The sequence below is a fragment of the Bidens hawaiensis genome, unplaced genomic scaffold, assembly GCF_021521415.1.
Source record: "Bidens hawaiensis isolate Kalapana, Puna unplaced genomic scaffold, B.hawaiensis_p1.1 tig00009894_1, whole genome shotgun sequence".
Classification (NCBI taxonomy): domain Eukaryota; kingdom Viridiplantae; phylum Streptophyta; class Magnoliopsida; order Asterales; family Asteraceae; genus Bidens; species Bidens hawaiensis.
The window spans coordinates 38305-65772 of record NW_027491743.1 but is presented as its reverse complement, the minus strand read 5'-3'; the positions used below and the strand labels follow the sequence as shown (position 1 = coordinate 65772).

Here is a 27468-nt window from a genome sequence, read left to right as displayed (position 1 = left end):
TGTATAAAATCAAAATTTATTCAAAAGGTGGTAAATTATATTATATTTTATTAAAAACATATTTTTTGTTTAGGCCACCTCACCTTAATTTAAAGAGTTTCGTTGCTCCAGCTAGACTATGTTGTTTTAATCGAATTTATGTTGACTTCAGAGTTTGACTTAGGCGTTCTCCTGGTAAACCAGACCGGCTGTCATTTGACAGTCGTTGTGCTGTCATAAGGGTAGAACTCTCAGGCGTAACACACGGTGGGATGAAAACCTAAGTGGGCTCGGGATTCGAACTGACAATCTCGCAAGACTTAGCTTAAATCTTTTATTGCTAATACTCACCCAAAGTGATAAAGTATAGATTGAAATTGAGTCTCCACTAAAGAAACCAAGTTTTTCTATTACAGGGTGGTAAATTATTTGTAAGCAAATAATTATCTTAGAACAAATTTAAATAGAAAAATATTTGCTAACTGTAAAATTTAATAGCAATGTGCGAGTTTGTTCACTATTTTAATTATGAAATGAAATATTAATGGCATCTTTAATTATAAAATTAGCTATGAGATATTATTAGCGTTTATTTTTTAGTTTATTTATGACACAATTGTGTTAATCTGGGCTATAACTCTCTCTTTATATACAGTTATAATCGAGGGTCGTTTATGATATTTCGAGTATTCATATGAGTATTATAGAGGTAGGGTACCAAAAAGATCCATATACCCTTAAGTACCACCCGCGAGTCATAGAGAAACCTCTCATACACCACCCGCGGGACATATGGATCATCCGCATAACTCGGTGGAGGAAGAACGTCCTCACACCACACGCGGAAGCATCCAGGCACCCTCAGAAATCATCCGCAAGATAGGACATCTGTCCGTCAAAATGACCGGAAGGCAATGCCAACTGGACAGCTGTCATGAACTAACTATCCTCTAGAAGAGTTTTCCACGATTGTTACTTGAAGAATACGTGACTCGCCAGCCAATGAGCAAAGGACACCTGACCAGGTTGTTATAACCGTGCACATGGCCAGGGTATGACCCGTCCTATCATCAGACGACGCGTGTCCAGGTTGTTATACTCGTGCACATGGAACGTATAGCTCAACCTATCACAAAGGGACACGCGTCCATGCGGTTACCAAGATCTTTTAGAAGAGGACAGCTGGCCTAGTTGTCACACCCCGACCAAAGGCGGCGGAACATGCCGGGGTGCAATGATTGCTCATAAGCGCATGACACTATTTAAAGCGACAATATTTAACAAACTCATTTCATTTCACAACATCGAAAATGTCACATAACCAAATATTCATAACTCAAATACAACAAAATATAACAAAATATAGCAAATCAAATATTGTTCATTTTTGCTAATATCCTAACGGTATTTGTGATGTTTTCTTCACCGAAATCCATAATCAACCTAGATGCAAACCTGTAACATTTCATAAAATAAAGTTTATCAACACAAAAGTTGGTGAGCAATTCATAAGTTTGAACAATAGATATATAGTATGAAAAGCCACAAAACTAGTATACAAAACCATAAATAATAGCTATAAACTTGGATAAATAGTTATCGCTAACAAGTTAGCGACACCCAACTATAAGGGGTTGCCAAATAGTTTAGGATTTTATAGTTATCGTTAATTGCATTACGTTAACGACACCTTGCCATGAGGGGTTGCCAAATGGTCTAGGATTTATAGTTCCACCATCCAAAAGCGATAAACACATAGTCAAATAAGCATAGAACACCAAATCGAGCAATTATTCAAGTAAGGTATACAATAACGTTTGTGGTTTAAGACCCCAAGTATAAAACATTTAGTTTAGATAAGTTGAAATGTCACCCCCAAAATAAAAGATAGAAAACGGGGTATGAAGTTACTCACGTTCAAGTAATAAACTTGAAAGATTGATTATTTAGAGATTTGCCGGAACGACGAGTTTAACGTATGAAGCCTAAATAAAAGAAAGTCTTGGATTTAGAAAGGTTGTCTTGAAGATCTTTAAATAAAATAATTGTTGCAAAAACTAATCAATTAAAGTTCAAGGTTTAAAATGTAACTATTTAAGAATTTATAATAATAACCCTTTTAAAAAATGTAAGTTTGCTCAAAACCGGGTTAAAGTATCTAACCTTAATATTTACTTAACCAATGTTAAGTAATAAGGTGGGGAAAATGCTAAAATGCAAGTTCTGTTAGGCTAAAGATACTAAAACGGGTTTTTAACGAGTGTTCGAGTTGTCGGTTCGGGTCTTGACAAATGGTCGAACCCAAAGTCAACTTTCCAAAATATTAATTTTTACGAGATAACTCATTAAAACATACTAACACTTAACCAAGTACGTAGATCTATTGTTTAGAACTAACAACGCACGTTAAATGAGTGTTCGGTTTTGTCGGTCCAAACTATGTTATGAGATCAAGTTGGATCCAACTACTCCAACTACTTAAGAAAAATAATTAAATCAGTTTGTAAACTATTTTTTTTAAAGAAATATACAAGTCTTGATAACTAAAAACACACTTGTGTGTCTTAAGCGAGTAAAAGTCGGTATAGTTCGGTCTCCATCTCACAAATAGTTCATTGATGGTTTCTACATGCCCAAATATCATAGAACTTGTATATTGGTTTATAAATGAAGAAAACTTAAATTTTACAACAAAAAAAGTTAACTACAAGTCTTTTAAGCAAAAGTTTCGGTTTAGTTCAGTTTCCATCTCCCAACGAGTTCATAGATGGATTCCATATGCTTAATATCAAAGAACTTGTAAAAATGATTTTTGAAACTCAAATCTAGCAATAAACATGTTTAAACAACTATTTTAACAAAACTAGTAAACAAAAGTTCGGTTTTCGGTTTGGACTAGTTTCGGTTAAACCGAGGTTAGTCTTATACAAACCCACACCATGGAACTTGTAAATAAGATGAACAAACTAAAGGGTTAGAAGTTAGTCATAAGTGATATGTATAATAAGTTATGTGTGTGTAAATATATATCAAGAACACGAAGTCCTCCATGAAGCCTTGCCTTATGACATTCGAAACTTAACCAACCAAAGTCGGTGAAGTAACAAATAAAGGAAACAAGGGGTGTGTATTATATATATGTTGTACCACCATATTCAAGAGTTAGTAATGTTAGATGAACAAGTTAGAATGAAAGACTATAGTTAGTTTGACTTGAGAAGTCAAAACTTCAAAAAATACATAAGAAATAACAACCTTGAATCTATGGAGTTTGAGAGAGTTTTTTGGAGATGTAGCAAGAGTAAAATGAAGAAGATGGGTGTGTATATATAGGGAAGGAGTGAAGGGTTGGGTATAAAGATTCTTTTATGGTTTGCATAACAATGGGTATGTTTAAATGGTCAAACAATGCATAATATAAAAAAAACAATATTTTATATATTTTATATATTTTAAATGACAAGATCCAATATTTTATATATTTGAAATGTTCGGGTTACAAACGGGTCGGGTTTACATAACAAAAGTGACCCGAAATTGACGAATGTCACACTAATCACCTTCCTACGTACTTCGGCTATAAATACCTTGTCAACCTGCATGAGGTATTCATTCACACATTCACTCTGACTCACCTATACTCTGAATATATTTAGTCTGTATACTTCAGTACTTTCTTCTTCACGAACGATATTGATCCTCACGCCGGAGGGTTGGATCCAGGACCCATATCCGGGGATTGGATCCGTGTTTCTTCAAGTATTTTTATAAAGCCACTTATATATAAAGTTTTTATTTGAAAGATCGGCAAAATTTATGATAATGATAAAAGAAAAACAAAAGTTATTGCAGCGAAAAATAGAAAACAAAAATTAAACAAAAATAAAAACAAAGTTAAACAAATCTTGAAGCTCTCCAAACATTTTTATGAACCTATCGTGAAGTTGTGAAATATTGAGTTTAATGAGTTAACTCTATTAGACTTATTCTAGTATAGAAACAAGCCTGAATTAAACATAATTTTTTTACGTATAATTAATCTTTTATTTGTTTTTTCCCTTCTAATTCCAGCCCCCTCTTGTAATAAGGCCTTCAGCGTTGGTTGAGGTCTGACTTAACTATGGGAGGGTCCCGATTTAACAATTCACCATGTTAAGCATAAAATACTTTGCATTTCTATAGATTATTTATTATTTTACTTGATTTATGTGATTCTTTTTATTAAAAAAAAAAGAGTAAAGTGCCATTTTCGTCCTTATGGTTTGTCAAATAATGTGAATTTAGTCCAAAAAATTTATTTTTTTGCATATGGACCCTTCACGTTTCCCAGTTCTTGCCAATTACATCCAAATCACTAACCCCGTTAAATTTAATCGTTAAGTCAGGGATAGACATGTCTTTTCACTATTTCTTTATTATAATACTTATTTTCGTGAACTGCGGTTTTCATCCTTATGGTTTGTCCAAATCTGCGATTTTAGTTCAATAGTTTCAAGTTTACAATTTTCGTCTTTGTAGATTCATTTAACTTGCAATTTAACCCGAATTTATTAACCTTGTTAAGTCTGGTCGTTAACCCATTAGCGTTCCTCTCACGTGACAACCAGTTTTGTTGTTTTTCTCCCCAAATAAACCTCAGTCGTAATTCGCAAGCCCCCTCACGTTAGGGCTGGGGTGTATTTGGGGAAAAGGAAAAAAAGAAGGAACAAAACTGCCCCTCACGTGAAGGGTACACTGATGTGTTTACCGACCAGACTTAACGAGATTAGGGAATTCGGGTTTAATTGCAAGTGAAATGAAACCATAAGAAAGAAAATTGTAAATGTAAAACTACTGGACTAACACTGCAGATTTGGACAAACTAGAGGGACGAAAACCGCAGTTCACTAAAATAAGTATTATAAGTATTATAATAAATAAATAGTGAAAAGACATGTCTACGCCTGACTTAACTATTAAATTTAACGGGGTTAGTGATTTGGATGTAATTGGCAAGAACCGGGAAACATAGAGGGTCCATATGCAAAAAATAAACTTTTTGGACTAAATTCGCATTATTCGTCAAACCACAAGGACGAAAATGGCACTTTACTACAAAAAAAATAAAAAAATCTTATTATGTAATTAGTTTTAAAAAAAACTAAACAGTCAGTCTATCATCCATGAAAGGTTAACTCATTATTGTGTTTCTATTTTTTATCGTACAAGTATATATTTTTAGATGAAAAGTTGAAACCATCAAAAATTTTATTATTAGAAGTCGGGGATGAATCCGCACCTTTCATGTAGCTATCCAGAAGATTATTATGTGATTTACCGGACCCATCAATGATAACGATTGATAACTTATTTTTAAGGACCAGGATGTCTTTATCTACGGCTCTGAAATTTTGTGTCCTAGATGAGTACCTTTTAAAGGTCCTTATATATATTGCTTGAAAGATCAACGGTAATTATTGTGATAACAATAAGAAAACAAAGTTGTTATAACAATAAAAGAATAGAAAACAAGGTTAAACAATCAAAAAAAAGTTAAAACAAATCTTGAAGCTCTCCTAAAATCTTTTGAAGCCAAAAAGAAAAAAAAAAGAAAAAAAAAAGTTGGTTGAGGCCCATCTTACCTATGGGAGGGTCCTGAGTCAACCATTCACCTTGTTACCAAAAAAAATATATAAAATACTTTGCAATCTAGAGATTATTTATCATTTTAATTGATTTACATGAATGTTTTTATTACAAAAAAAAAAAAAATTCTTATTAAGTAACCAGTTTTAAAAAAAACTCAACAGGTAGTCTATCATTCATGAAAGGTTAACTCGTTATTGTGCTTGCACTTTTTATCATACAAGTATATGTATTTAATTGAAAGCTCGAAAACATTATTAGAAGTACGAGATGAAACTGCACATTTCATGTTGTTATCCAAAAGATTCTTATGTGGCTGGGACCCACTAATGATAGAGATTGATAACTTCTTTTTAAGGGCCACTAGATATCGTTGTCTACGTCTCCGAAATTATGTGTATCCCAGATGACTACTTTTTAAAGGTCCTTAACATATATATAATTTTTTTGTTTGAAAGATCATCGATAATTATGAGGTGGCTTATAGGACCCACCAATAATAGCGATTGATAACTTCTTTTTAAAGGCCACAGGATGTCGTTGTCTACGTTCTTGGATAAGCCCAATAAAAACTCATGTCGTCGCTTATAAAAAGCCTAATTAATCATAATGTTTTTACATAAAACTTTTTTTTAATTTAGGTTCCTTCTCGAAATCGGGCATTTAGCCATTGCTGAGGCTTGACCTACATATTGGACAACGTTGTGTTAAAAAAAACTTACCATTTCTGTTGATTTGGCCCATAGGCCCACTAGAGACCTCTATGGAGCACCATACTTTAAATAGGTGTTATTATGTAGAAACCTTTAAGGTTTTTGGGTTCTCTCTGTATATTTCTATAGAAAACTTTTTGTAATCCATGGTACCTCATGACATCGAAGTATATTTGGTTGATTGTTCGTGTTCTTATATTCTACGCTCACCGACTCATCCTTATCCGAAAACCCTTGTATAGATCCGGCTCCATAGGGACCTACAACTGCATATGATAATTTCAAGGTTGTCGGTTAACTATTTGATAACTATCATGATGAGATAAGGCTCTTGAATGACAAAGTAGATGCCTTATTTATTCAGACTGCTAAGCCAAGCTCAGATATGGACTTTGATGTCGTTCAGGGGGGAATGATAACCAGAATGATAACGATGGAAATCTAAATTCTCGTGCTAATACCCCTGCTGACAACGAGCAACGACTACTAAATTTGTACATGATCTCTCAAACTGATGAAGTTATTGATGACTAGATTGAAGAAATGGGGACTGAAGATAAAGGTGGTGATGATGGTACTTCTAAACCGATAGATTTTGAGGTTGTTAAGTAGCCGAAGATTGTGAGTATCACAAATACCGCTGATATGCTTATTGAAGAAGTGTTGATTGAAAATGTTGATGATGAGAATGAAGCCAAAAGACTATAATACATAGCAAACTCAACAAATGTAACACGATACAGATTTAAGTTCACCATTACACGATACACGATACAGACTAATCAATTCAAACACGCTGACACTCATAGCATTAAGTTCAATATGTTGTTTACCATTATTGCTCTGTGGGTGAACAACAAAAGTAGCATGAGCCTCTTCAGAAATCAGAAGAACACAAATCATCACCTACACAAGCAGCGGAAACGAAAAACGAAAAAAAAAATAATATTTTACACTGTAACCGGTTGGAACCGGTTACAGTGTAAGAACCGGTTTAGGAACCGGTCAGGACCGGTTCTACCGGTTCCGGGTCCGAGGGTTGGGGAACCGGTTCGGTTCCCTAACCGGTTCGACCATGGAACCGGTTTAAACAGTGATGTTGACTAATGGAACTGGTTCCGGTTCCTTTGACCAACCCGATTTGATCACCTATACCTCTAGTTACACTAAAGCTCAAACGTTATTTTGGGCCAGCCACAAAACGTAATGGGCCGGTTACACCATTTACAAGACCGTGGACTTGTGATTATTTGAATTGGGCCGAGTTTCACGTGCATGTACGTTGGACCTCTGGTTATTATGCTTAAAGCTTTTTTAGGAGTTCATATCCAGTGCTTCTAACTTCTTGGTTCTATGCTCGTTTTCCTCATCGAGGTGATGGCTATAGAAATGTATATATCACAAGTGAGGTATGTCGCCATTCGGCACGTCCTTGATGTTTGGGCATGGTCATCCTAACACCAAACTAATAACGAAAAAATGATCGGTGTTTAACACCATATCGCTTCATGTGTTATAATTTGTTTATTTATTGTTCAAGTATATAATTAAAGTATCTATTGTTTAAGCAATTAAAACTTTAAAAGCATATACACAATCAAAGATACGGATCTTGTAACTATATGGATAAATCATAAAATTATTGTAACAATTTATAAAACTGCACACACTGAGAAAAAGAAATATTAAAACTATCGTAAGGTTAATATAAAACCATACACCTTATATTCTATAAGAAAATAAATACTTAAATAATTTTCTATCAAAAGTAAAGGTGTTAATAATTGAGTTTGAGAACGACAGATAATATCATATTGTTTTTTCTTACTTTCTGTAGTATGCATAGAGAATCTTGAGTCTTGACCCTTGATTTTGTAATTTATTGTTTTTGTTTTTTTGTTTTTTTTTTTGTTTTTATAACTTCTCTTTCCTTTCCACGTATTGGTTCTTTTCTAATGAAAGTTATATTTTTATCAGGATATCCGGTTAAGGCAAGTTCTCGGAATCACGATTATGCATTATGAACAGCTTTGCAGCTTTTGATACGGTCCTACATAGTGGTAGTACATCTTACATTACATCGTACATCTTTTTATGTGTAAAAAGATAATTTTAATCAAATAAGAAGTAAGAAAGATGACATGTCTTCTAGACGATCATAACTCGTGTATAACCTTTTGCCCATGTAGCATATCTGAAAACATTTGTTTTGAGATAGTTGATCTACTAATACTTATTGTCTATTCGGTTGTGAGTCGTACATCTACATCGTCCAATATTCTAACATCGTATTCGGATTAGTAGTGTCAAACTATTTGTTTGTTGTATAATGACCTGAATCTGATACACAATCTCACCATAATACTCCTAATGATTTTAACAAATGTATAGAACGATATCATGATGCCAGGAAGTTTGTTGGAGGGCCCACTAAATCAATGTGCACATGGAAGCCTCTAATACCATGTGTAGTGGTAAGGGGAAGAAGTGTGTCAATTGATGCACAATTAGCAAGAATATGAATTATATTTTAGGGGTGTAGTGGTATGAGAGAGTTTGGGTGAAGATCTCACAATTTTAGTGGTTATATAATAAAAAACAGGTGGGCCATCTCATTTTGGACAAGAAGTATATCTCGTCCCACCACTTGTTCCACTTCTCGGGGGGGGGGGGGTTCTCATTCTCCCCCAATATTTTTCCACTCCTCGTCCATTACGTACGGACGATCTGAGTAATATTATAGGTTTGTGCATCACAAGATCAATCACATCTCTTGGTTTTTGTAAGTGGTTATGAGTAGAGAATAAAGAAAATATTACTATGCATGAATAAATTTGTAGAAACATTGTTCATCCTCTATGATAATATTTTAATATTATTGAAAGTGGTTGTGATTGAAAGAGATGTAAATATTATCAAAACGAATACTCGAATAATAAAAAAAAGTATTATCAACATATAAATACCATCACAATAAGCTCAAGCTCGATTAAACGTACTTCTCCAAATGGTTGATCCCACTGTCTGAATTCGTATTCAAAATTTCGGATATCAAAACGAATATCCGAGTTTTGAAAAAAGAATAATTATAAAGAAAAGTTTAAAGAAATATAGTCAAAAATACTTCAAGTATCCGAAATATCCGAAAAATTATCCAAAATATCCAAAACTATCCGAAATTTATAAATAATATTTATTATTTAACAACTAAAAATATTTCGGATAATTTGGATATTCGAAGATTTTCATAGTTTAGATTGGATTATTCGGATTGGAATTTTTTTAAACACCTATGTGCATGCCATATAGTTATAGACTTATAGTGTGTAACTATAAGTTAGATGATATTGTGTACTTCGGAAAGAGACGCCTTGCTTTCTTTTATAATACGGTTGGATATCACATGGATTATTAAAATTGAGCTAATCTTTTTAGTAAATCCAAAAATGTTCATAAATGAACAATTTGGAGTGCCCGTCTTTGTTGGTCATCACACCTACTACTTTTTCTAGTCACGCTACAAAAGAAGTGACCATTAGTGAAGTATATTAGTTTCAAATATACAGTATCTATGACTAACTTACGTATTTGTTAACGATATTGGGGGCTGCTTATTATAAACTTATGCTATGGCTGATAATTAGTCGCTAATATTTTGGCACCTTAATTAGACTCTAAATCACTTTAATATGTTCACACCATATAAGATTTTGGAGGGAAACTTATCGGTTACTGGATTTCAGTCTTATATATGTTCCTTCTATAATGAAAAATGACGTAGGCTTATGGAAGACTGGTCTTCAGTCACTAACTTGGAGAAACACACAGCAAAGACAAAATTTGATTCATTATTTTCTAAAAGTGAATCGAATTAGGGACTGATTCAGTCTTGAAAGCCTATTGTATAAATGATCTGTAGATGATTTTCATTCTCAAATTATTTGAAGCAAGCTTTACCATCTTAAGAAAAATATCAAAGGTTGTTAGGCTAAAATGAGTATTGTCTAATTCCCAGAATTTAGAGGCCAAAGTTTTGGTGTGAATGCTTCTATAGTTCTATTAACAGGGGTGGCTGGTCACCAATAGTCCCATTGCATGCATCAAGGACTCCAAGGAGATATCATCTTCAAAGAATAAATTTCATGTAAAGTGAACTGTCTTTCTTTGGTAAAAGAAATTTCTCGTTATATAAGGGGGGCGGTCTGGTGTGGGCCGGTTTGCATGTCCGGAACAACACGTTTGTGCTATAATCGGACTTAAGCGATTATATCAAAGATAAGTTAATATTGGACCATTTGTCAACTAACTCATAATTAACTCATATTATCATAGAGATATCAATGGTATCAAAATGTTAGAAAAGATGAAGTTGTTTTCAACTTGTATACGTGATATGGTCTAAAATATACATAATTTATATAGATGTTCCCTACACTCTTGAATTGATTTGAGTTAGTTTTGGTTTAAATGATTCATGTTTCTGTCCATATTTATATTTTTAAGGTCTCAAAAGACAACGAGTTAAAATAGAGTAATTTACTAAATTTAAGACCAATGATTGAATGATGGAATACATTTTATATACTATCATTATTATTATATACTTTTAAATTCAAGATGTATCGTAACACTAATTTGAAGAATGGAATATAAAATTTAATTTTAAGTTATCATAATGTATTCTAACGTTTTGCTTAATTTGTTTTGTGGCAGTAGCAAAAACTTGAGGTGCAAAAGGTATGGACTATAGATATATGGCAATAATTATTAATGGGCTAGGCTCTTACAACAAGGATTTACTTAAGGATTTAAAGTAGAGTAAAAAAAAACCTACGAAGGAGGAAGGGGGCGCCTCTTTTGTGAGGCTACAGTGAGGCTACTGTTTGGAAATCGGAAGTACGAAAAGTAAAAAAAATTCAAGGAAGGTTAGTCAATTAATTGAAGCACCCAAGCTGCTCATAAAGTCACGCTAAAAAAGAAGAGAAAATAATAAGCTCCAAAGCACGTCAAAAGTCACGGTCAACCAAATTAAGGAAGCAGGCTAGCACGTCAAGCTCGTTAGCACGTCAAAAAATCTCACCGCCAAAATTGAATTATTAATTTAAGCAGGCTAGTAACTCAATCATATTTATTTCTTTTTACGATGAACTGCAATATATATTCGATCTTTGTTTCATTCGTAATTATGATTGGCTAAATTGTTAACTGCCTGGGTTTGGATGAATACTTTTTAGACTCGTATTATTTTCGGTTTTGGATTATTTATTAATTGGTTCATGTTTTGGTAAAGTTTTTATTTTATTTGGTTGTGATGCATATGCGTATTTGGTATTAATTTATTATCAGTTTTTGTTTCATATGCGTCTTTGTGAATGTCTTTCATGTATGGATGCATATTAGGTTGCTTACTGTGTGTTTGTAACTAGTTTATGGTATATTGTTAACGTATTCCATAGGAACGATAATTGAGAGTTTAGAGATACCTTATGTTCTGTCACTTGAGAGACCGGGAGGTAATTAAGTGTCGTCTGTTTTGGTCTTTTGCGGGTTTGGGTAGTGATTGCACGGGAGTGAGTTACCCTAGATTCTTTAGGTTCTTACAGATCCGAATTATAACCGAATTTAATAAAAATACCCCTTTACACCTTAGGGTGTTTTGTGATTTGAGAGACCGGGAGGTGATTTAATCTTTGGGTACCTTAGCATAGTTAGGTAAGGTGAGACCGGGAGGTGATCCGAACCATTAAACCGTTGAGCTTACATGATATTTAAAGTTCTTAGGTATTGTTGGTGAGACCGGGAGGAGATCTAGCGTACTTTAGTTTCCTTAAATTTCATATTTTTAGAATACGGTACCAATCATAAATCCAATTCTGAGAGTTTACGAGTTGACAAGTAGGATTTTTTGCCTAAGTAGTTGTTTCACCCTATTTGAGTTCCGGTTCGTGTCTAGTTTTAGTTTAAGTATTATTTAATTTATAGTTAATAATAAAAAACACAAAAATCAATTAAATCTATTTATTTAAGTTATTAGTTAGAGTCTAGTTTAGGTGTCGCTAGTGTCCTGTGGGTTCGATATCCGGACTTCGTTAGGCTTTACTACAATCGATAGGCACACTTGTCTGTCTAGTGGTCTTGCATTAGGAGAGTCTAGATTTATAAATTTAAAACTAGAGTGTCTAGATTAGGTTATAGTTTTTAATAGACCATTTCATACATCAATACGGTTCAAGTTTTATTGTGAGTAAAATGATACAAATTTAGGATCAGGATAAACTCATAAAAGTGTATGACTTTGCTGTTGAGAAAATAGTTTATTAGAGAGGTATAAACTGCTTTATGATTTTTTAAATAATTAATACATTTTTCTTTGGTTGTTATTTCTTTATCTTGGGGAGCAGTTGGCATCTTCTCTTTCTTTGTCTCAATCCAACACAAAGACAACAAGAAGAATCTCATCCAACCACCTTTTTCCCAGGAAATTTATTATATGTACCTATTTTGCTTCAATTTTGTTTGGTATTATTAATTTCTATTGCCGTTCATCTGTATTTTCTTGTAATTATTCTACAAAATTCAAATATATGACATAACTTCATTAATTAAAGGGTCAAATGTTACATACCATGTTTATAAATAAAAAATAATCGGACATACGTCATTGTACATTAAATAGGAGCTTACGCAAACCATCCGGTAACAAATCGAAATAAATATTAAGTCTAAGTAAAATCTTCGAAGTTCAAACATGGTGAGGTGTAAGCACCTAAAATTTTACAACCATCTATGATCCTTTGAAAGTATATAACAAATTGGTATTAATCGACGCCAAATACATAATGAAGAAACACTAAGTGACCCCGGGCAGATTACGGATAATCTGGGGGTTAAATAGATGTTTCCCACGAGGGGTTAGACCCGGCGAAGATGGTTCTTCTGATAACCTGCAAAACAGACACCGTGAGCTCGTCACTGAGAAGGGGGGGGGGGGTACCTCCTTGTGACCACCCTCCGGGGTGAGAATCAGACTAGATTGCTCTTGAATATAAGTGTATATTAAGAGAATGACTAGAGCAGATATCAGGTATAAGATATAAGATGAGATGATAAGATATCAGATGATCATACCATTCCAAGGTGTTGGAGTATTTATAGCCGTAGGTAGGTTTCCAAGAAGGTACAGCCGGCTGAATAGTGTTCCTGTTCTGCCAACTGTGAGCTACGCACATGCCATGCTGGTAGTTGGTGGGTAGGCAGCGGCTGATAGTGACCAGGCCGGCTGTGTACTATTCCTGTTCCACCAACTGCAGGCTATGCACGTCCTCCGACAGGTTGGTGAGTAGGCAGCGGCTAATAGTGACATACAGTACAAGAGCGTGCTGCTCGTCATACTGTTGTCAGTGAGCTGTCGTATCCTTGGTCAGATCTTTTGTCCATACCTCGTCAGGTACAGTACAAAAGATTCTACAGTATCGTACGGACTGGCTCATTTGGGCGGGAGTTCTCCCGGCTTTGTGCGGGAGAGTTCCCGGCTTTGCTCATTCCTTCTTCAGGTGACATTACTGAATTATTATGAGAGCTAAGTGCCTTGTGCGTGTAGCTTTGCTGCGCAGGTAGCCTTCCCCGATGGCTTGTATCCGCAGCTGCTGGAACAGACAGAGTACACCATTGGGAGGCTTTTCCTGCGGGAACAGCTTGCGTACTGCGCGTAAGGACGTCACGTCTCTGAGCATGGTGGGTCCTGCGGATCCAGTTGGTCTCTGCGCAGACGTCCCTTTAGTTAAGTCTTGCGGGTTCAACCGCGCAGATGTCCGTTAAGGAGTCTTGCGGGTTCAACTGCGCAGACGTCCCTTTTCAAGGTGAGTCTTGCGGGTCCAACTGGGCTCTGCTGGGACCTACCTCTTCACATAAATAACATAAAAAAAATTAAATACCAAATAACACGTAATTTTATTTTACATCGGTGTTATGTATGCAAGTTTGTATCTACTTGGCTTATAATATTTTTTAAAAAACTTTATAGCATATTAACCTTTTTGAGTGTATTAAAGTTATTTCTCTACTTACTTTAAAGGAAAAATATTCTAATTTCAAAAAAAAATAATAATAATAAAATACAATTTGCAGCTAATTTCTCAAACAAAGCCTCTTTATTTTGCATGTATTAGTAAATAAATGTATTATAAAAAAATAAAAAAAATAAAAAACCTTTGAATTATGGCCAAATGTCAGCCAGCTTGTTTCCTTTGAGACTTCCTCTGTTATAACCTTCTCATTACTAACAAACAAACACCAGACAAAACCTTAATATAATCCTCACTCAAAACAATCCATAAATCAAACCCATCAAAATCACTTCTTAAATTCTTGATTTTCATCCAAAGTTTCAATTTTTATTTAAAAAAAAAACCATCTTTTTCTTGATCACAAAATGCTCAATATTTTTAACAAAAAGCTCCGGCTACTCTGCTCAAAACTCCGGTGGCCGGTACGACGCTGTGCAAAGCCTAAAATTGTCATAAAAAGATTCAGAAAATCAAATTCAAGAAACCAAGATTCATTAATCAATTCAAATGGGTCAGCCACAATTCATCCAAAAACCGAAAACCCGATTCGAATTGCAACATTTAATGCTGCTTTATTCTCCATGGCACCAGCAGTCCCAGAGTTGACCAAAAAAGCATCAACCTTTGACCATGGAGAAGATGATCAAGATCACACAAAGGCAAGTTTAAGTTTAAGTTCAAGTTCAAGGTCAAAGTCAATGGTTGACCGGCCCAAAAGTATACTAAAGCAATCACCTTTGCATTCAAGTTCAATTAGTAGTTCAGAAAGTTTGACTAAACAGCAGAAATTTGCAAAGTCAAAGCTAATGGTGTCGATAAATTTACCGGACAACGAGATCTCATTGAAGCGAAGCGGGCAGTTGAGCGTTGTTACAGATGAATCCGGACCCGACCCGAGTTTAAAAACTGGTGGTTCTAAGGGTATAAGCAGGGTTTTGAAAGGAAAAGGTGTTTTGAGATCATATAATAGTTTTACTTCTAGTGAAGTTGAAAGTCAAAGGGGGAGTCTTAGGTCAACCAAGACTGTTTTTGAGGTTTTGAAAGAATTGGATGCTGATATTTTGGCTTTACAAGATGTGAAAGCTGAAGAAGAGAAAGATATGAAACCATTGTCTGATTTGGCTGCTGCTTTGGGTATGAATTATGTTTTTGCTGAGAGTTGGGCACCTGAATATGGTAACGCGGTTTTGTCAAACTGGCCAATTAAAAGATCGAAAGTTCAGAAAATTTTCGACGATTCTGATTTCAGGTTTGATTTATTCGCTTTTGGTCAATATTTCGTGTTTGGATGTGTTTTTTTTAACAAAGTTAGACCGGGAAAGATAATTTTTAGGGTTTGCTACTTCACTTATCGAATTCGGCTAATTATTCACATCATTTTTTAATAATAAGAGTGAAGAACTAATTAATCAAGGGGTTTTAACTGACTTCTTTCTTACAGAATCATAATTTATTAAAACAAGCAACGTCATAGATACAACTTTAAACAATAAGCATGTTACAGTTGATTATCTGATTTTGATTATTCAATACCACAGAATATTTTGAAAAATATATATTAAATCAAGTAACATTCTTTTAAATGTTGCATGGTTTCTAGTTTGCATTAATGAGTTTTAAACCAATAAAATTTTGTCAACTTCAAGATAAATAAATTCTCTAAAACAGGAAAGTGAAATAAATGTTTTGGTTATGTCATGGGTTCTATCTTGGGGGGAGAGGGGGCCACATGACACTTCATTTTCAATGAAGCAAATGGTATTACAATTACTCAAGGAAAGAGCATTACAGTACAATTGTATAGTAAATTTTGTGAAAGGCATAAATGGATCCTCCAATGGTTTTAGACTTTTAGTACTTAAGAAAAGATAGCATATAGTTTATGGGCAATTTGGTAGTCTTTTAATAATTCTATTAAGAGGTTATCTCTAAATCGATTAGATATTCAGAGGTTACATTTTAATCAGTCAATACTCTTAATGGTTCAATACTAAATTGCCAAATAGTCCCTTAGATCAAATATTATAAACTTTAGGTTAAATAAATTTAATAAAACAAATTTAAAGAAAAACGAGTCAAAATGCTTACAACCTTCTAAATCGCAATATATAGGTTAATTCGATCACTATTATTATTATTATTATTAATATTATTATTATAACAGTAGTTCTAATCATATTTTATATATATATATATATATATATATATATACTATAAAAGAAAAATATATTGAGGGTTATACTTAACTTGACTTAAAATCATTTTATCATTAAAAAAAAGACATGAAAACAAATTTCATAAAATCAAGGGGGACCCACAAAATAAACATATCACGTAGAAAAAATAGGATTGAGGGTTCTAAATTCTTAGCATTTGGAGTGGGGGTGGGGCTGTTTTCTTGATGGTTACAAAAATTAGAAACCAATCTTTCTGTCATCAGCTAACTTTTGCAGTTTTTCTACTGAATATTTCATTTAACCCAAATAACAAGTTGAATATTAGTGCTGTTTGGTATCATGCTTGAGAACAGCTGTATGCAAAAAAATTAAAATAAAAAAAAGAAGAAAAACAAAAGAAAGAAGAAAAAGTTCAACAACTACTACAAATAGCTTTCTTAAACATTAATTTGAGTCCAATAATTTTAATTTAGAATCTTTAGACATCAAGTATCCAATCATTTTCCATATCTGTGTGAATGTCATTTGTTTTCTGTTCAGTTTGAGGCTGAAATTTGATCAATATAGTTCCGGGATTGGTATGATAATTAGGAAATACGTTTGATCTTTTAGTGTTTATGAGCTTCTTAATGATAGTGATTTAGGTTTACTGTGATCGATAAACATAACCGTCTATGAAATTTCATCAAAATTACTTCGGATGGTGACATTTAGCTAAAAATGTACATTAGTCTGATGCTATGCGTGACGCGTCTAAGTTAATATTTTTTTGAAGTTGTAAAACTGATAAATGAAATAACGAATTCGGTGAAAACCGCAAAAGATTCTACTTTGAGATTAAAGAACTGTAATTGATTTTATTTAGTAAAAGTCAATGGTTTTCGTTAGATTACATATAGGGTTGACTTGTTTGAGTCAAAGTCATAATGGGATCACAAAATCTATGGCTGACTTGATTAAAAAACGGATCGGATTGATGCACTTAATTTAAAAATTTTTTAGGAGGTTGTACGCGCTAAAAACAGCATTAGTTGACCTAAAAGTTTCAACGAACTTGACCCGTTTTCTTGTAGCCGTTTTTTCTTTTTAAATTTGTAGTATTTAGTTTTTTAGTCAAAGTGAGTAATTTAACAGTTTCTTAACACGAATGCAGGAACGTTTTAAAGGCGACGATTGATGTTCCACAAACCGGAGAAGTTGACTTTCATTGCACACTTCTTGATCATCTTGATGAAAATTGGCGAATGAAGCAAATAAACGCGATAATTCAATCTAGTGACCGACCACACATATTAGCAGGAGGTATCAACTCTCTTGATGAAACAGACTACTCGGCCGAAAGATGGACCGACATTGTTAAGGTACACAAAAATCCACTCTCGGGTCAAACGGGCCGGGCTGGGTTGGGTTGACCCAGAAACACTTTTTCTTATTCTTAAAAGTTCTGTTCTTGTTCTTTCAGTATTATGAAGAAATGGGAAAACCGACACCAAAGGTTGAAGTGATGAAGTACTTAAAGAGCAAGCAGTACACCGATGCTAAGGATTTTGCGGGCGAATGTGAATCTGTTGTAATTATTGCTAAAGGCCAAAGTATGAACACCTTAATCTACTTTTCATAACAGTTAATTATAATTATTACTAGTTTGCTAGTAGGATTTAGTTTTCTACAGCCCACAGGCCGTTATAGATGTGTCTTGGGTTCTGGTTTCTCATTTGAATATATTGAGGGTGAGGGTGTGCATGGGTTGGTTTTAGGCTCAAACCGAACCAAAAACTGGAAATTCAGTTTTTGAGTTTTTGAAAACCTTTCATTTCGGTGTTTTCACTATTGGTTTGGTTCGGATGGGCTGAAAAAATTGGTGCATAATATCAATTTGGGCCTAAATATTTTTGTTAATAAATAATCAATAATTAATTGATCATTATACATTTGGCTAAAATATTTGGGTAACACTATCTATTAAGTTCTTGTAATTCAAACTTGAAAATTCATAAATTCGGTGTTTACAAAAACATATAACTGAACCGTCGGTTTTTGTCTGGGCTCGGTTTTTCAGTTATTGATCGGTTTTTTCGGTATCATGCAAACTCCTAACTGAGGGCTTCCTCCATTCTAATTACAGATTTAGGCTTTCAAATTTATAATTCGAGTCTCTTCTACAATAACAATTATGGTGGTTGTTTCATTTATGAACCTTAAAAATAACAACTTTAATGATCTAATGCAGATGTTCAAGGTACATGCAAATATGGTACTAGGGTAGATTATATATTGGTGTCGCCCGATTCACCCTACAAGTTTGTTCCCGGCTCGTATATGGTTTTATCATCAAAAGGTACCTCTGACCATCACATAGTCAAAGTTGAAGTAACAAAGGTGGAAGAGTACAACCGTACGTTAGAAGACATCGACATCCTAAACAAAAAGTTGTGGAGAGAACGAATTCTAATTCATCAAGGGGGGTATGGAAAATGCACACGTTAAATAATTTGGAACCAAATGAACCATTTTGGGCACTCAGATCACATTTGAAACAATGGTCGCGATCTTCTTTAAACGAACCGTCCCCTCTATGATCAAAGGCAATAAAGTGGCTCTTTTGGTTCCTGGTTATTTAATAATTCTAATTTGAACGCGGCCCACTTTATATATATGTGTGCATACGTCTTTTTCTTTTTTTTTAATTTTTTTTTTTTTGTGATTGGAATGAGCTTTGTGTTTGTTATAAGAAGAGGAAGGTGGAGTGCATCTCACCTATGTAAAGAGTTATATATTATTTTGTAGATTTTCTTTTTTCGAAACGGGTATATTTGTGTAGTTTGATTGAAAGTAATATGATTTTGTTTGTTGAATTTAGTCGAAAAATGTCCAAAATGTATTTTAAATGTATTGAATCTCCTCAATTTTTTTCGATACATACTTGACGTGTAAAATACTAAATAGAACATAACTTTTTGTACACGAAGTGTTTTGGGTCAGCCCAATCCGACACACAAATTACCGTTTTGACCCTTTGACACCTTTAAAAAGCAGCCTTCACAAATGATTCATACACAAACACAGAGTAGAAACGATTGACGATTTATTATCAAGCCAATTTGATACTCGTTCAAGAATGTAATATTACACAACGAACTTGTAACTCATGACATTCGTGTCACTGATGATTAATGGCGGCTTGTATCTGTTCCAATGTTTTCCCTTTTGTTTCAGGCACCAACTTGACCACAAACAGAATACAAACTACATTTACTGCTGCATAAAGGAGGAAAGTGCCTAAAACAACATATGTACATCTTAATGTTAATAAACATTTAAGAAAACAAGATATTATCAAGTATTAACATAGTACACTTACCATAAGAACTCCATGTCAAGAGGAAATTGAAAGTGTAGGAAACAACCCATGCACCAGCCCAGTTTACTAATGTCACCAGCCCACCAGCAGTGCCCTTGATGTTAATGGAGAATATCTACATATAACATATATACTTATCCGATTATAAACGCTCTGACGAGTAACATTTTTGTGTATTGGTCGGTAAAAAAGGTCAAAACAGGTAAGTTTTGTATGGTTTGCAAGGGTGGATTCGGGTTGGGTTGGGTTGGGCTGGGTTGGGTTGACTTTTACACTTTTGACCTGTTACCTTTTAAGCTATTGCTTATAAGCATACCCGTTTGACCGTTAAGAGGTAAAAACATAACCTGAACCAATCTATCGATCATAAACAAATGAGTTGAACTCATGTTGATGATGATATATGTTAGACAGGGTGTGCGTGAAACCGAAAAATCCGAACCCAATATAAAATGGCGTTTTGGTTCTATGTTTTTTTAAAGCCCGGTTTTTCTGTTCGGTTTTGCTAAGACCGAAAACGGAAAAAATGAACCAAACCGATTGGAACCGAACCAAAAAACGGATCTTTAGTAATTTATATGAAATTAATAAATGGTGTAGCCCAATCATTTTGGGTCCAAATGGGTATAATCAATTAATTATCAACTAACAAAATATTTTGGCACAACGTTTCAGTCCGAACTCCCAAATTCATTTTTTGGGCTGTTTTATCTTTCTTCAGCCCAAGATTTTCAAACCCAAAAGGTAAAACGAAAATCATACCGAACCCTTTATATAAACGACCTAAACCGACCCATGCACACCCCAGTTGTTAAATATAGATAATAATGTATATTTATTTGAATATTTATGTACCTCGGACATTATGACCCATGGAACCGCTCCCATTCCTAATGAGAATCCTGCTATATACAACTGTGTAAGAGGAAAATGATATCAGAATACATTTTTATGTTAAAAGTTAAAAATTTATAACTGAAGTTAATATGTTCACCAGGATCCCAGTTACGGCTAGAGCAGGTGCTGCTGCTACAGATATTTGATAAGCCTGAACACAAGAATATTACCAACTAGTTATCTTCATTTCCACTTTTGAATCAACAGTACACGATTTTGTAAACGTTTAGTGTCTGATGATTACCTTCATGTAAAATGAAGATGCTGCTAATAAACATCCCGCAGTCATCCCTGCCACAGAAACCTTGAAATATACATGTGATTTAAGGTTTGTGTTGATTCATAATATGCTGCGAGTATGCATTACAAAGTTTACCAGTAATAATGGCTTTCTACCGGCTTTGTCTATGAATAATGCGTTTAAGGCGGTAACTACAACCTGATAAAAATAAGAACGTCCTTAAAATAGAGTTCTTGTCTTTTGAACTTAACAAGATAGTACCTGAAGAACAGCATAGGTTACTGTACCAATTTCAGCTGAAACTCCTGAAAGATATTGAATATATTTAAAGTGTTACACATGGTTGCATCTATATTGATGGTGTTACATATTATTATGCATCTATATTGATGGTGTTAAATATGGTTTTATGCATTAAAAATAAATTTTAGAGAACTGTTGACGTGTTTATAATAGACACCTATAGTAAGTTAAGATTGCTAGAACATTATTCTAGATACATACCTGCAGACACAAAAATACTGCTTGCATAAAAGCATATACCGTTTATTCCTCCAAACTGTTGAAATATCATTAATCCAACTCCTATCTTCACATTAAAAATGGGAAAAATAAAAAGAAGGAAAATTAACATTAAATTCTGACATAACATATAACATTTGAACAGGATGACAAACTTACAATAACCGATCTCATATATCGTGTCTGAAACAAATCAAATAGTCTGGCTTTCGGGAGCTTTTCTAGTGTTTCTATATAATCCTATAAAAGGTGCAACATTTGATGATATTTTATAATACTTTTATAAATTATGTGGGAAAAAGTTATAGCATTGATATGCAAACCTTGATTTCAGCCGCCTCTTCGGATACATCAACACCCTCCCCGCGAAGTTCCCTGAGTGCAAAATCAAATTCTGTTTGTTTTCCTTCTTTAGCCTGCATGAGTGGGCCGGTCGGTTGAGTTGGGTAAGATGATTGAATAGGTCATGTTTAGTATAAGTCAAAGTGGTTCGAGCTAAACAATAAAGGTCAACGAAGGGTCTGTTGTTTGAAGAAACGGGCAAAAAGTCACCGTTGACTTTTGGTCAAAGTCAACGCTGACTTTGGCCAAAACGACAACGCTATGTCTATCAAGAAGCTATTGAAAGTTGGGTCTTTACTTTCAGGGCTTTAACTAGTCTACGCCAGGATTGTATGTTTTTACTATTTCTAATAAAAGTTTGTCGGGTACCGTCTCCTTTTCCAAAATAACAAAAACAAAAACGGGCCAGGCCGTTTTTAAGTTTGTAGATAGTTGATTATGATTATAAAAACAATACTATTATAACCAGTATCTAAATTTCTTAATAACAATGATTTAGGAGGTTGTGCTCTCCTTTCAACTACTCGAATCATTTGGTGTGCTCTCCTTTTAAAGGTTGAAATTAACGCGGCTACTTTTCCTTAGACCTTACCAGCCATCTAGGAGATTCTGGTATAAGATATAGGCCCACGAGTAAAACCAAACAGGGAACCACTCCTGCAGCCAAATCACGAGGTTATATCGCTTTGAAATTTGCATATAATTTAGTTTTTTCTAATAATACATGACATTAAAAATAAGTTCACACATAGTTGTATCCATAATAAAGTATTTTTTGGTCTGGTAATGTTAGCATAAAAAAACATTAGTATTATGGATAAAACTATATTGCAATTATAAAAGGTAATAATAATGATTTCTAAGAACCTGCCAAAGCCATGGTTCTCCAATGTAGCAGTGTCCCTATTATAAACGAAACCGACACTCCACCAATAATCAAGAGCTGCAAAAGTATATTAAAATAGAACACTTCAAAAATATTATCAAATGCTCAATGTGTGTATGTATGTGGTTTTGTATATAAAGTCTAAATACTAATGTGTATATAACCTGATTTGCTGCTGTTAACAAGCCTCTTAATTGTTTGGGTGCTATTTCGGCTATGAACACAGGTACCTTACAACACAAAAACATAGTTATTCGGTCTTCATAATGTATTATTAATATGTAATTCGTAACATATTACGATTTTGATAATTCAGAGTGATGTACCACATAGGAAAATACTCCCATTCCATATCCTGTTGCTAACCGTCCGGTGTCTAGAGGCACAGGCCCCTTTCATCATCAAAAGATATTATTTGGTCATTGTTTTTTAAAAAATTGGAGAATTTAAAGTTCTATGAAAACTTAATTTGTGTATACCTGAGCAAAGTAAATTGCTAGCCACCCTACTATACAGACAACACTAGATACTCTCATTGCCTGTATGAATGTGGATTGAAAGATTTAGTTTTTTTGAATTTGTACAAAACCGCAAGTTTGTAATTTCATAAATGACAATGGCTAAGTTTATATTCTTGTATCAACTTACCCCTTTCCTGCCAAAGAAATCCGCTATGGGACCACTTGTAACGGCGCCGATCATCGCACCAAATGTCATTATTGACCCAAACAAAGAATACTACAAAGACAACAAAAAATTTACTAAATACTTCTATAGCTGATATTTCTAGTTCTAATAACTTGTTGCATTCTTGAATTTTACTGAAAAGTAAATTAAGCACTTCTAGCCAACTATCTACATGTCTTGCATAAATGTTTTTTTTTCTTTTTAAATAAGTTAATCTCGTTGTTTACATTCTGATTTGGTTCATATTTTATGTTATCACTATTACTTATTGATACCGCGGGCACCTTAAATAAATCACACATGGTTCTGTCCTTATGAGAGATACTGCCATGTCCATCTCAATTAAAACAATTTATTAGCGAAGTTAGAAGATTATAGATCTAAAATCCACAAATAGAATCACCAAGTCACCAACGTGTGTTGGATACATTGGATGCGTGGCCAATGATTGAGAGGAGAACTTCACAGCTAACTACTATTCCGACTAACCTGTGCTATTGTTAGATCTAGATCTTTCTTGATGCCAGCCTCACTAGGAGATGAATATCCAATCTGAAAAGTGAAAGCCACAAAAGTTAACTATTGTTTTTGATTTCTAGATTTCAAGAAAATAAACTTATAACAACTTAGTACTTACACCTGTTCCAAATGAAAATGAACCACATACTGCAACAAATGTGCTCAAGTAAACCATATAATTATTCTCCTTTCTTGTTTCATCTTGAACAATAAGTGGAGCTCTACCATCTTGAACTTTGTCAACTTTAGTAACCATGCTTATTTTCACCTGTTTTGTTTCTCTCATAAGAACCAAGTAAAATGCTTACAAATATATATGTCTAGATCAAATATATGTTTAAAGGAAGAATTCAACCGGAGTTTAATATGTCGTCGGAACTAATTTTCCCCGTTCACCGGAAATTCGAGAGACGTTTTTTTATTATTTTTTTTAAACACGTTTTCTAATCAAAAGTATTTTCAAAAGTTACACATTCACACTACAGATTTAATAATTTCAACTTAAACCCAAACTTTCAAAATCTTCATATTTTTTAAACCAATACTTGATTAGATATTGAATACATATAAACATTCTTTTTAAAATTTAGAAAATCTTTGCAAATCCGAAATATAATTTACATACACCGGCCTGTTTACGATCTTTAACTGTAACAAAGTCGTAAATAAAAATAGGAAGGAAAAGGAAATCCTTTCCACAAAGATCGATTATGATGGAGATTTCTAAGCAAGACAAGACGAAACATTCTAAAAAGAATGAGATGATGATGATGACTATCTCGATCAATCTCCAAACTCTTATTTGATTTCCACAAACTATACCCTGCGGGTCGTTCGAGTAAAGGGCATCCTAAATGCATATGGATTATGGGAAACTGTGGAATATCTAGAAGAAACAGAGGTTAGAAAGAAAGATTAGCACTAGCTTATCTATTTTAATTAATTCCCGAAGACATGGTGATGCATGTAGCATCTCATACTATGTCCAGAGAAATCTGGGACACTTTGAAAGTAAGATACATCAGAATTGATTGCGTTCAAAAGGCTAGAATACAATCTCTCCTAACTGAATTTTAAATGCTACAAATGAAAGATAATGAGACCATCGATCAGTTTTCCAGAAGATTGAGTGCATTAAATACAACATTTAAAAGCCTAGGAATGAAACTTTAAGAAACTGTCATGGTACTTTAACTCCAAGATTATGTACCAGACAAGTTCTTACAAATTAGTACCTCGATGGAGCAATATTCTGGCAAGGACACTGTCTTCTTTGACGAAGCAGTAGGTAGACTAACAGCATATGAAGAACGTCTCCGATAGAGGTGAAAAGAGACAAAACCACGAAATGGCAACTCTGGTTTATACAATTTGAAAGAAGGCCTAACCACTGGGGCAGATCTACATATGATGGCGCGGGTTCACGGGAACCCACTGAGTTTCGGATTTTATATAAAACGCCTATATAAAATATGAAAGTGAACCCATATATATTTTCTGAGTGAAACCATACCAAAACTGGATTTGTGGCTTAGTGGTAAACATCTTGTGTTCTCAACGCGAGAAGCCGGGTTTGAATCCCTATTTCAGCAGGCATGTTTTTATTTTATTTCATAATACTTAAGCAGTTTAACTTATTAGGGCCATATCTACATAGTTCAACACTTTAACTCTCCATCAAACCCCAAATTTGTTAAAAAAAATTGTTTTAGTTGGTGTTTTGAATTTGATTCGGATATATATATATATATATATATATATATATATATATTGTTATTATATTGTATTTTTATTATGTTATAAACATTGACTAACTCGAACCGTTAAAACAACCCTAACCTTCGAATCGACCCGAACAACCTAACCAACCCGAATAGTGAACCCACTGGAAATAGTTTCTGGATCCGCCACTGCCTAACCAAAAGGTCAAAGAAATTAATCGATAGCATGATTGAAGAATTAGTGACCGAAATAATATGGACAACAATTCCGAATTTCAAGAAAATAATGGTTAGCGATTAACAGACGACAGAAGAAATAATTCTCAATTCAAGTGTCACCGTCGTAAGATATTTGGACACTTTACTCATGAATGTCCAAATAAGCACATGAAAATCTTTAATTTAAAATTGAAATGAAGAGCCTACTCTTTTATGAGTATATACAAGGAAGAAAAGACAGAAAATTAATCTCGTGATGCAATTTAAGTGGAGAAAACTATGTGATATAAAAGCAACATGTGAGGGGTACAATCGAACAATCCAGTGATCGAGCAGATCAGATTAAAGAATTTGTAATGTGATACAACCGCAAGGAACGTGATACGAAAATTGTGTGAGACAATCAATTAAGATCTATGATAGACCAAGTAGAAAAATATGTTATGTAGTCGTGTGAGGCGATCAAACAGAACATGTGGTTCAAGTAAAGATCAAGAACTTGTGTGGTTCAAGTAAATGGTGAAGGAAGACTATGAAGGCAATCTAATACTTGGGTGATTCAGTTTAACCAAACTACAACAACCAGTGTGATTCAAGAGCAATGAAAGATTATCACAAAACCTTGATTAAGGGGAAGACTGTTGGAACTAATCAAGACTTAATCTAAGTATTATGAAAATAATAGAAGTTAGGTGTTGAATACGTAATTGGCATTAAAACTGATGTATTTATGAAAATAATAGACTTAATCTGTAAAAACAAGTGAATCTTTTATTCAAGTCATATATTTACATGTTTATTTTGGAAGTCAAATTCAGTTTTGGCTCCTATAAAAGCGCCTTGATGCAATGGTTTGGACATCAATAATATAAAATCAATTCTTTCTCTTCGTAATTGCAAAATATGGACGTATTATTCTTTACAAAATTTACTGTCATATCAACATCAGATCTTCATAAGACATGAGTCACATGGTATGTTTTTTTTATAAACTCAGAATTATGTTGTACTCCATAGGTTAGGTTTGCTTTCCTATCAAGTTCCCAGCTAGACTTTGACATGCATGTGCTTTGTACCATCTCATATTTCAAAATTAACTCCAAGAACAAGTAAAAAATCGTTGGGCTGGCAACTCTAATAGTTAACTCATACGTAGATGAGTAAGAATGCGAAAAAGAACAACGAATTGGATCAATGCATCAACAAAGATTTTTATCAATTTCATTTTATTTTAGATTCTACGGCTTTCTTTGTTTTACTTAAGTTTAGAATACTTGTTATTTTAACCGACTGTTGTCACAATTCCAATTTTATATAAGGTCAGATATAGTTATGTACTTATGTGTGAGTTACTTTAATTAACCAAACTTAAGACATTGATCAATATCTTTTTAGAACGACATCTCACAAATCCACTAATTCTACTCCTACATATAAACCGTTGTTCACTATGAGACGTTAACGGCTTAACCTCAACCTCTTGTAGAGGGAGTGATATATTATATATATATAC

At 33.9% G+C, this 27468-nt stretch overlaps 2 protein-coding genes across 2 annotated transcripts; one reads left to right on the top strand and one right to left on the bottom strand.

The window, feature by feature from the left end:
• The first annotated feature begins 14654 nt into the window (after window positions 1-14654).
• On the top strand, window positions 14655-19047 carry LOC143533766 (uncharacterized). The gene is made up of 4 exons (XM_077028440.1): window positions 14655-15632; window positions 17714-17921; window positions 18023-18152; window positions 18791-19047. The coding sequence occupies exons 1-4, from the start codon at window positions 14749-14751 to the stop codon at window positions 19045-19047; spliced, it is 1479 nt and encodes a 492-aa protein (XP_076884555.1). The 5' UTR covers window positions 14655-14748.
• A 213-nt stretch (window positions 19048-19260) lies between these two features.
• Window positions 19261-24289, bottom strand: LOC143533767 (sugar transporter ERD6-like 7). The gene is made up of 18 exons (XM_077028441.1): window positions 24134-24289; window positions 23986-24048; window positions 23458-23547; window positions 23289-23348; window positions 23136-23201; window positions 22974-23039; window positions 22791-22866; window positions 22516-22580; window positions 21905-21997; window positions 21741-21821; window positions 21564-21648; window positions 21321-21364; window positions 21195-21257; window positions 21063-21122; window positions 20916-20969; window positions 20777-20836; window positions 19922-20036; window positions 19261-19839 (listed from the first exon to the last, which is right to left on the bottom strand). Exons 1-18 carry the CDS (start codon window positions 24269-24271, stop codon window positions 19721-19723), a joined length of 1398 nt encoding a protein of 465 aa, XP_076884556.1. The 5' UTR covers window positions 24272-24289; the 3' UTR covers window positions 19261-19720.
• Between the last annotated feature and the right edge of the window lie 3179 nt (window positions 24290-27468).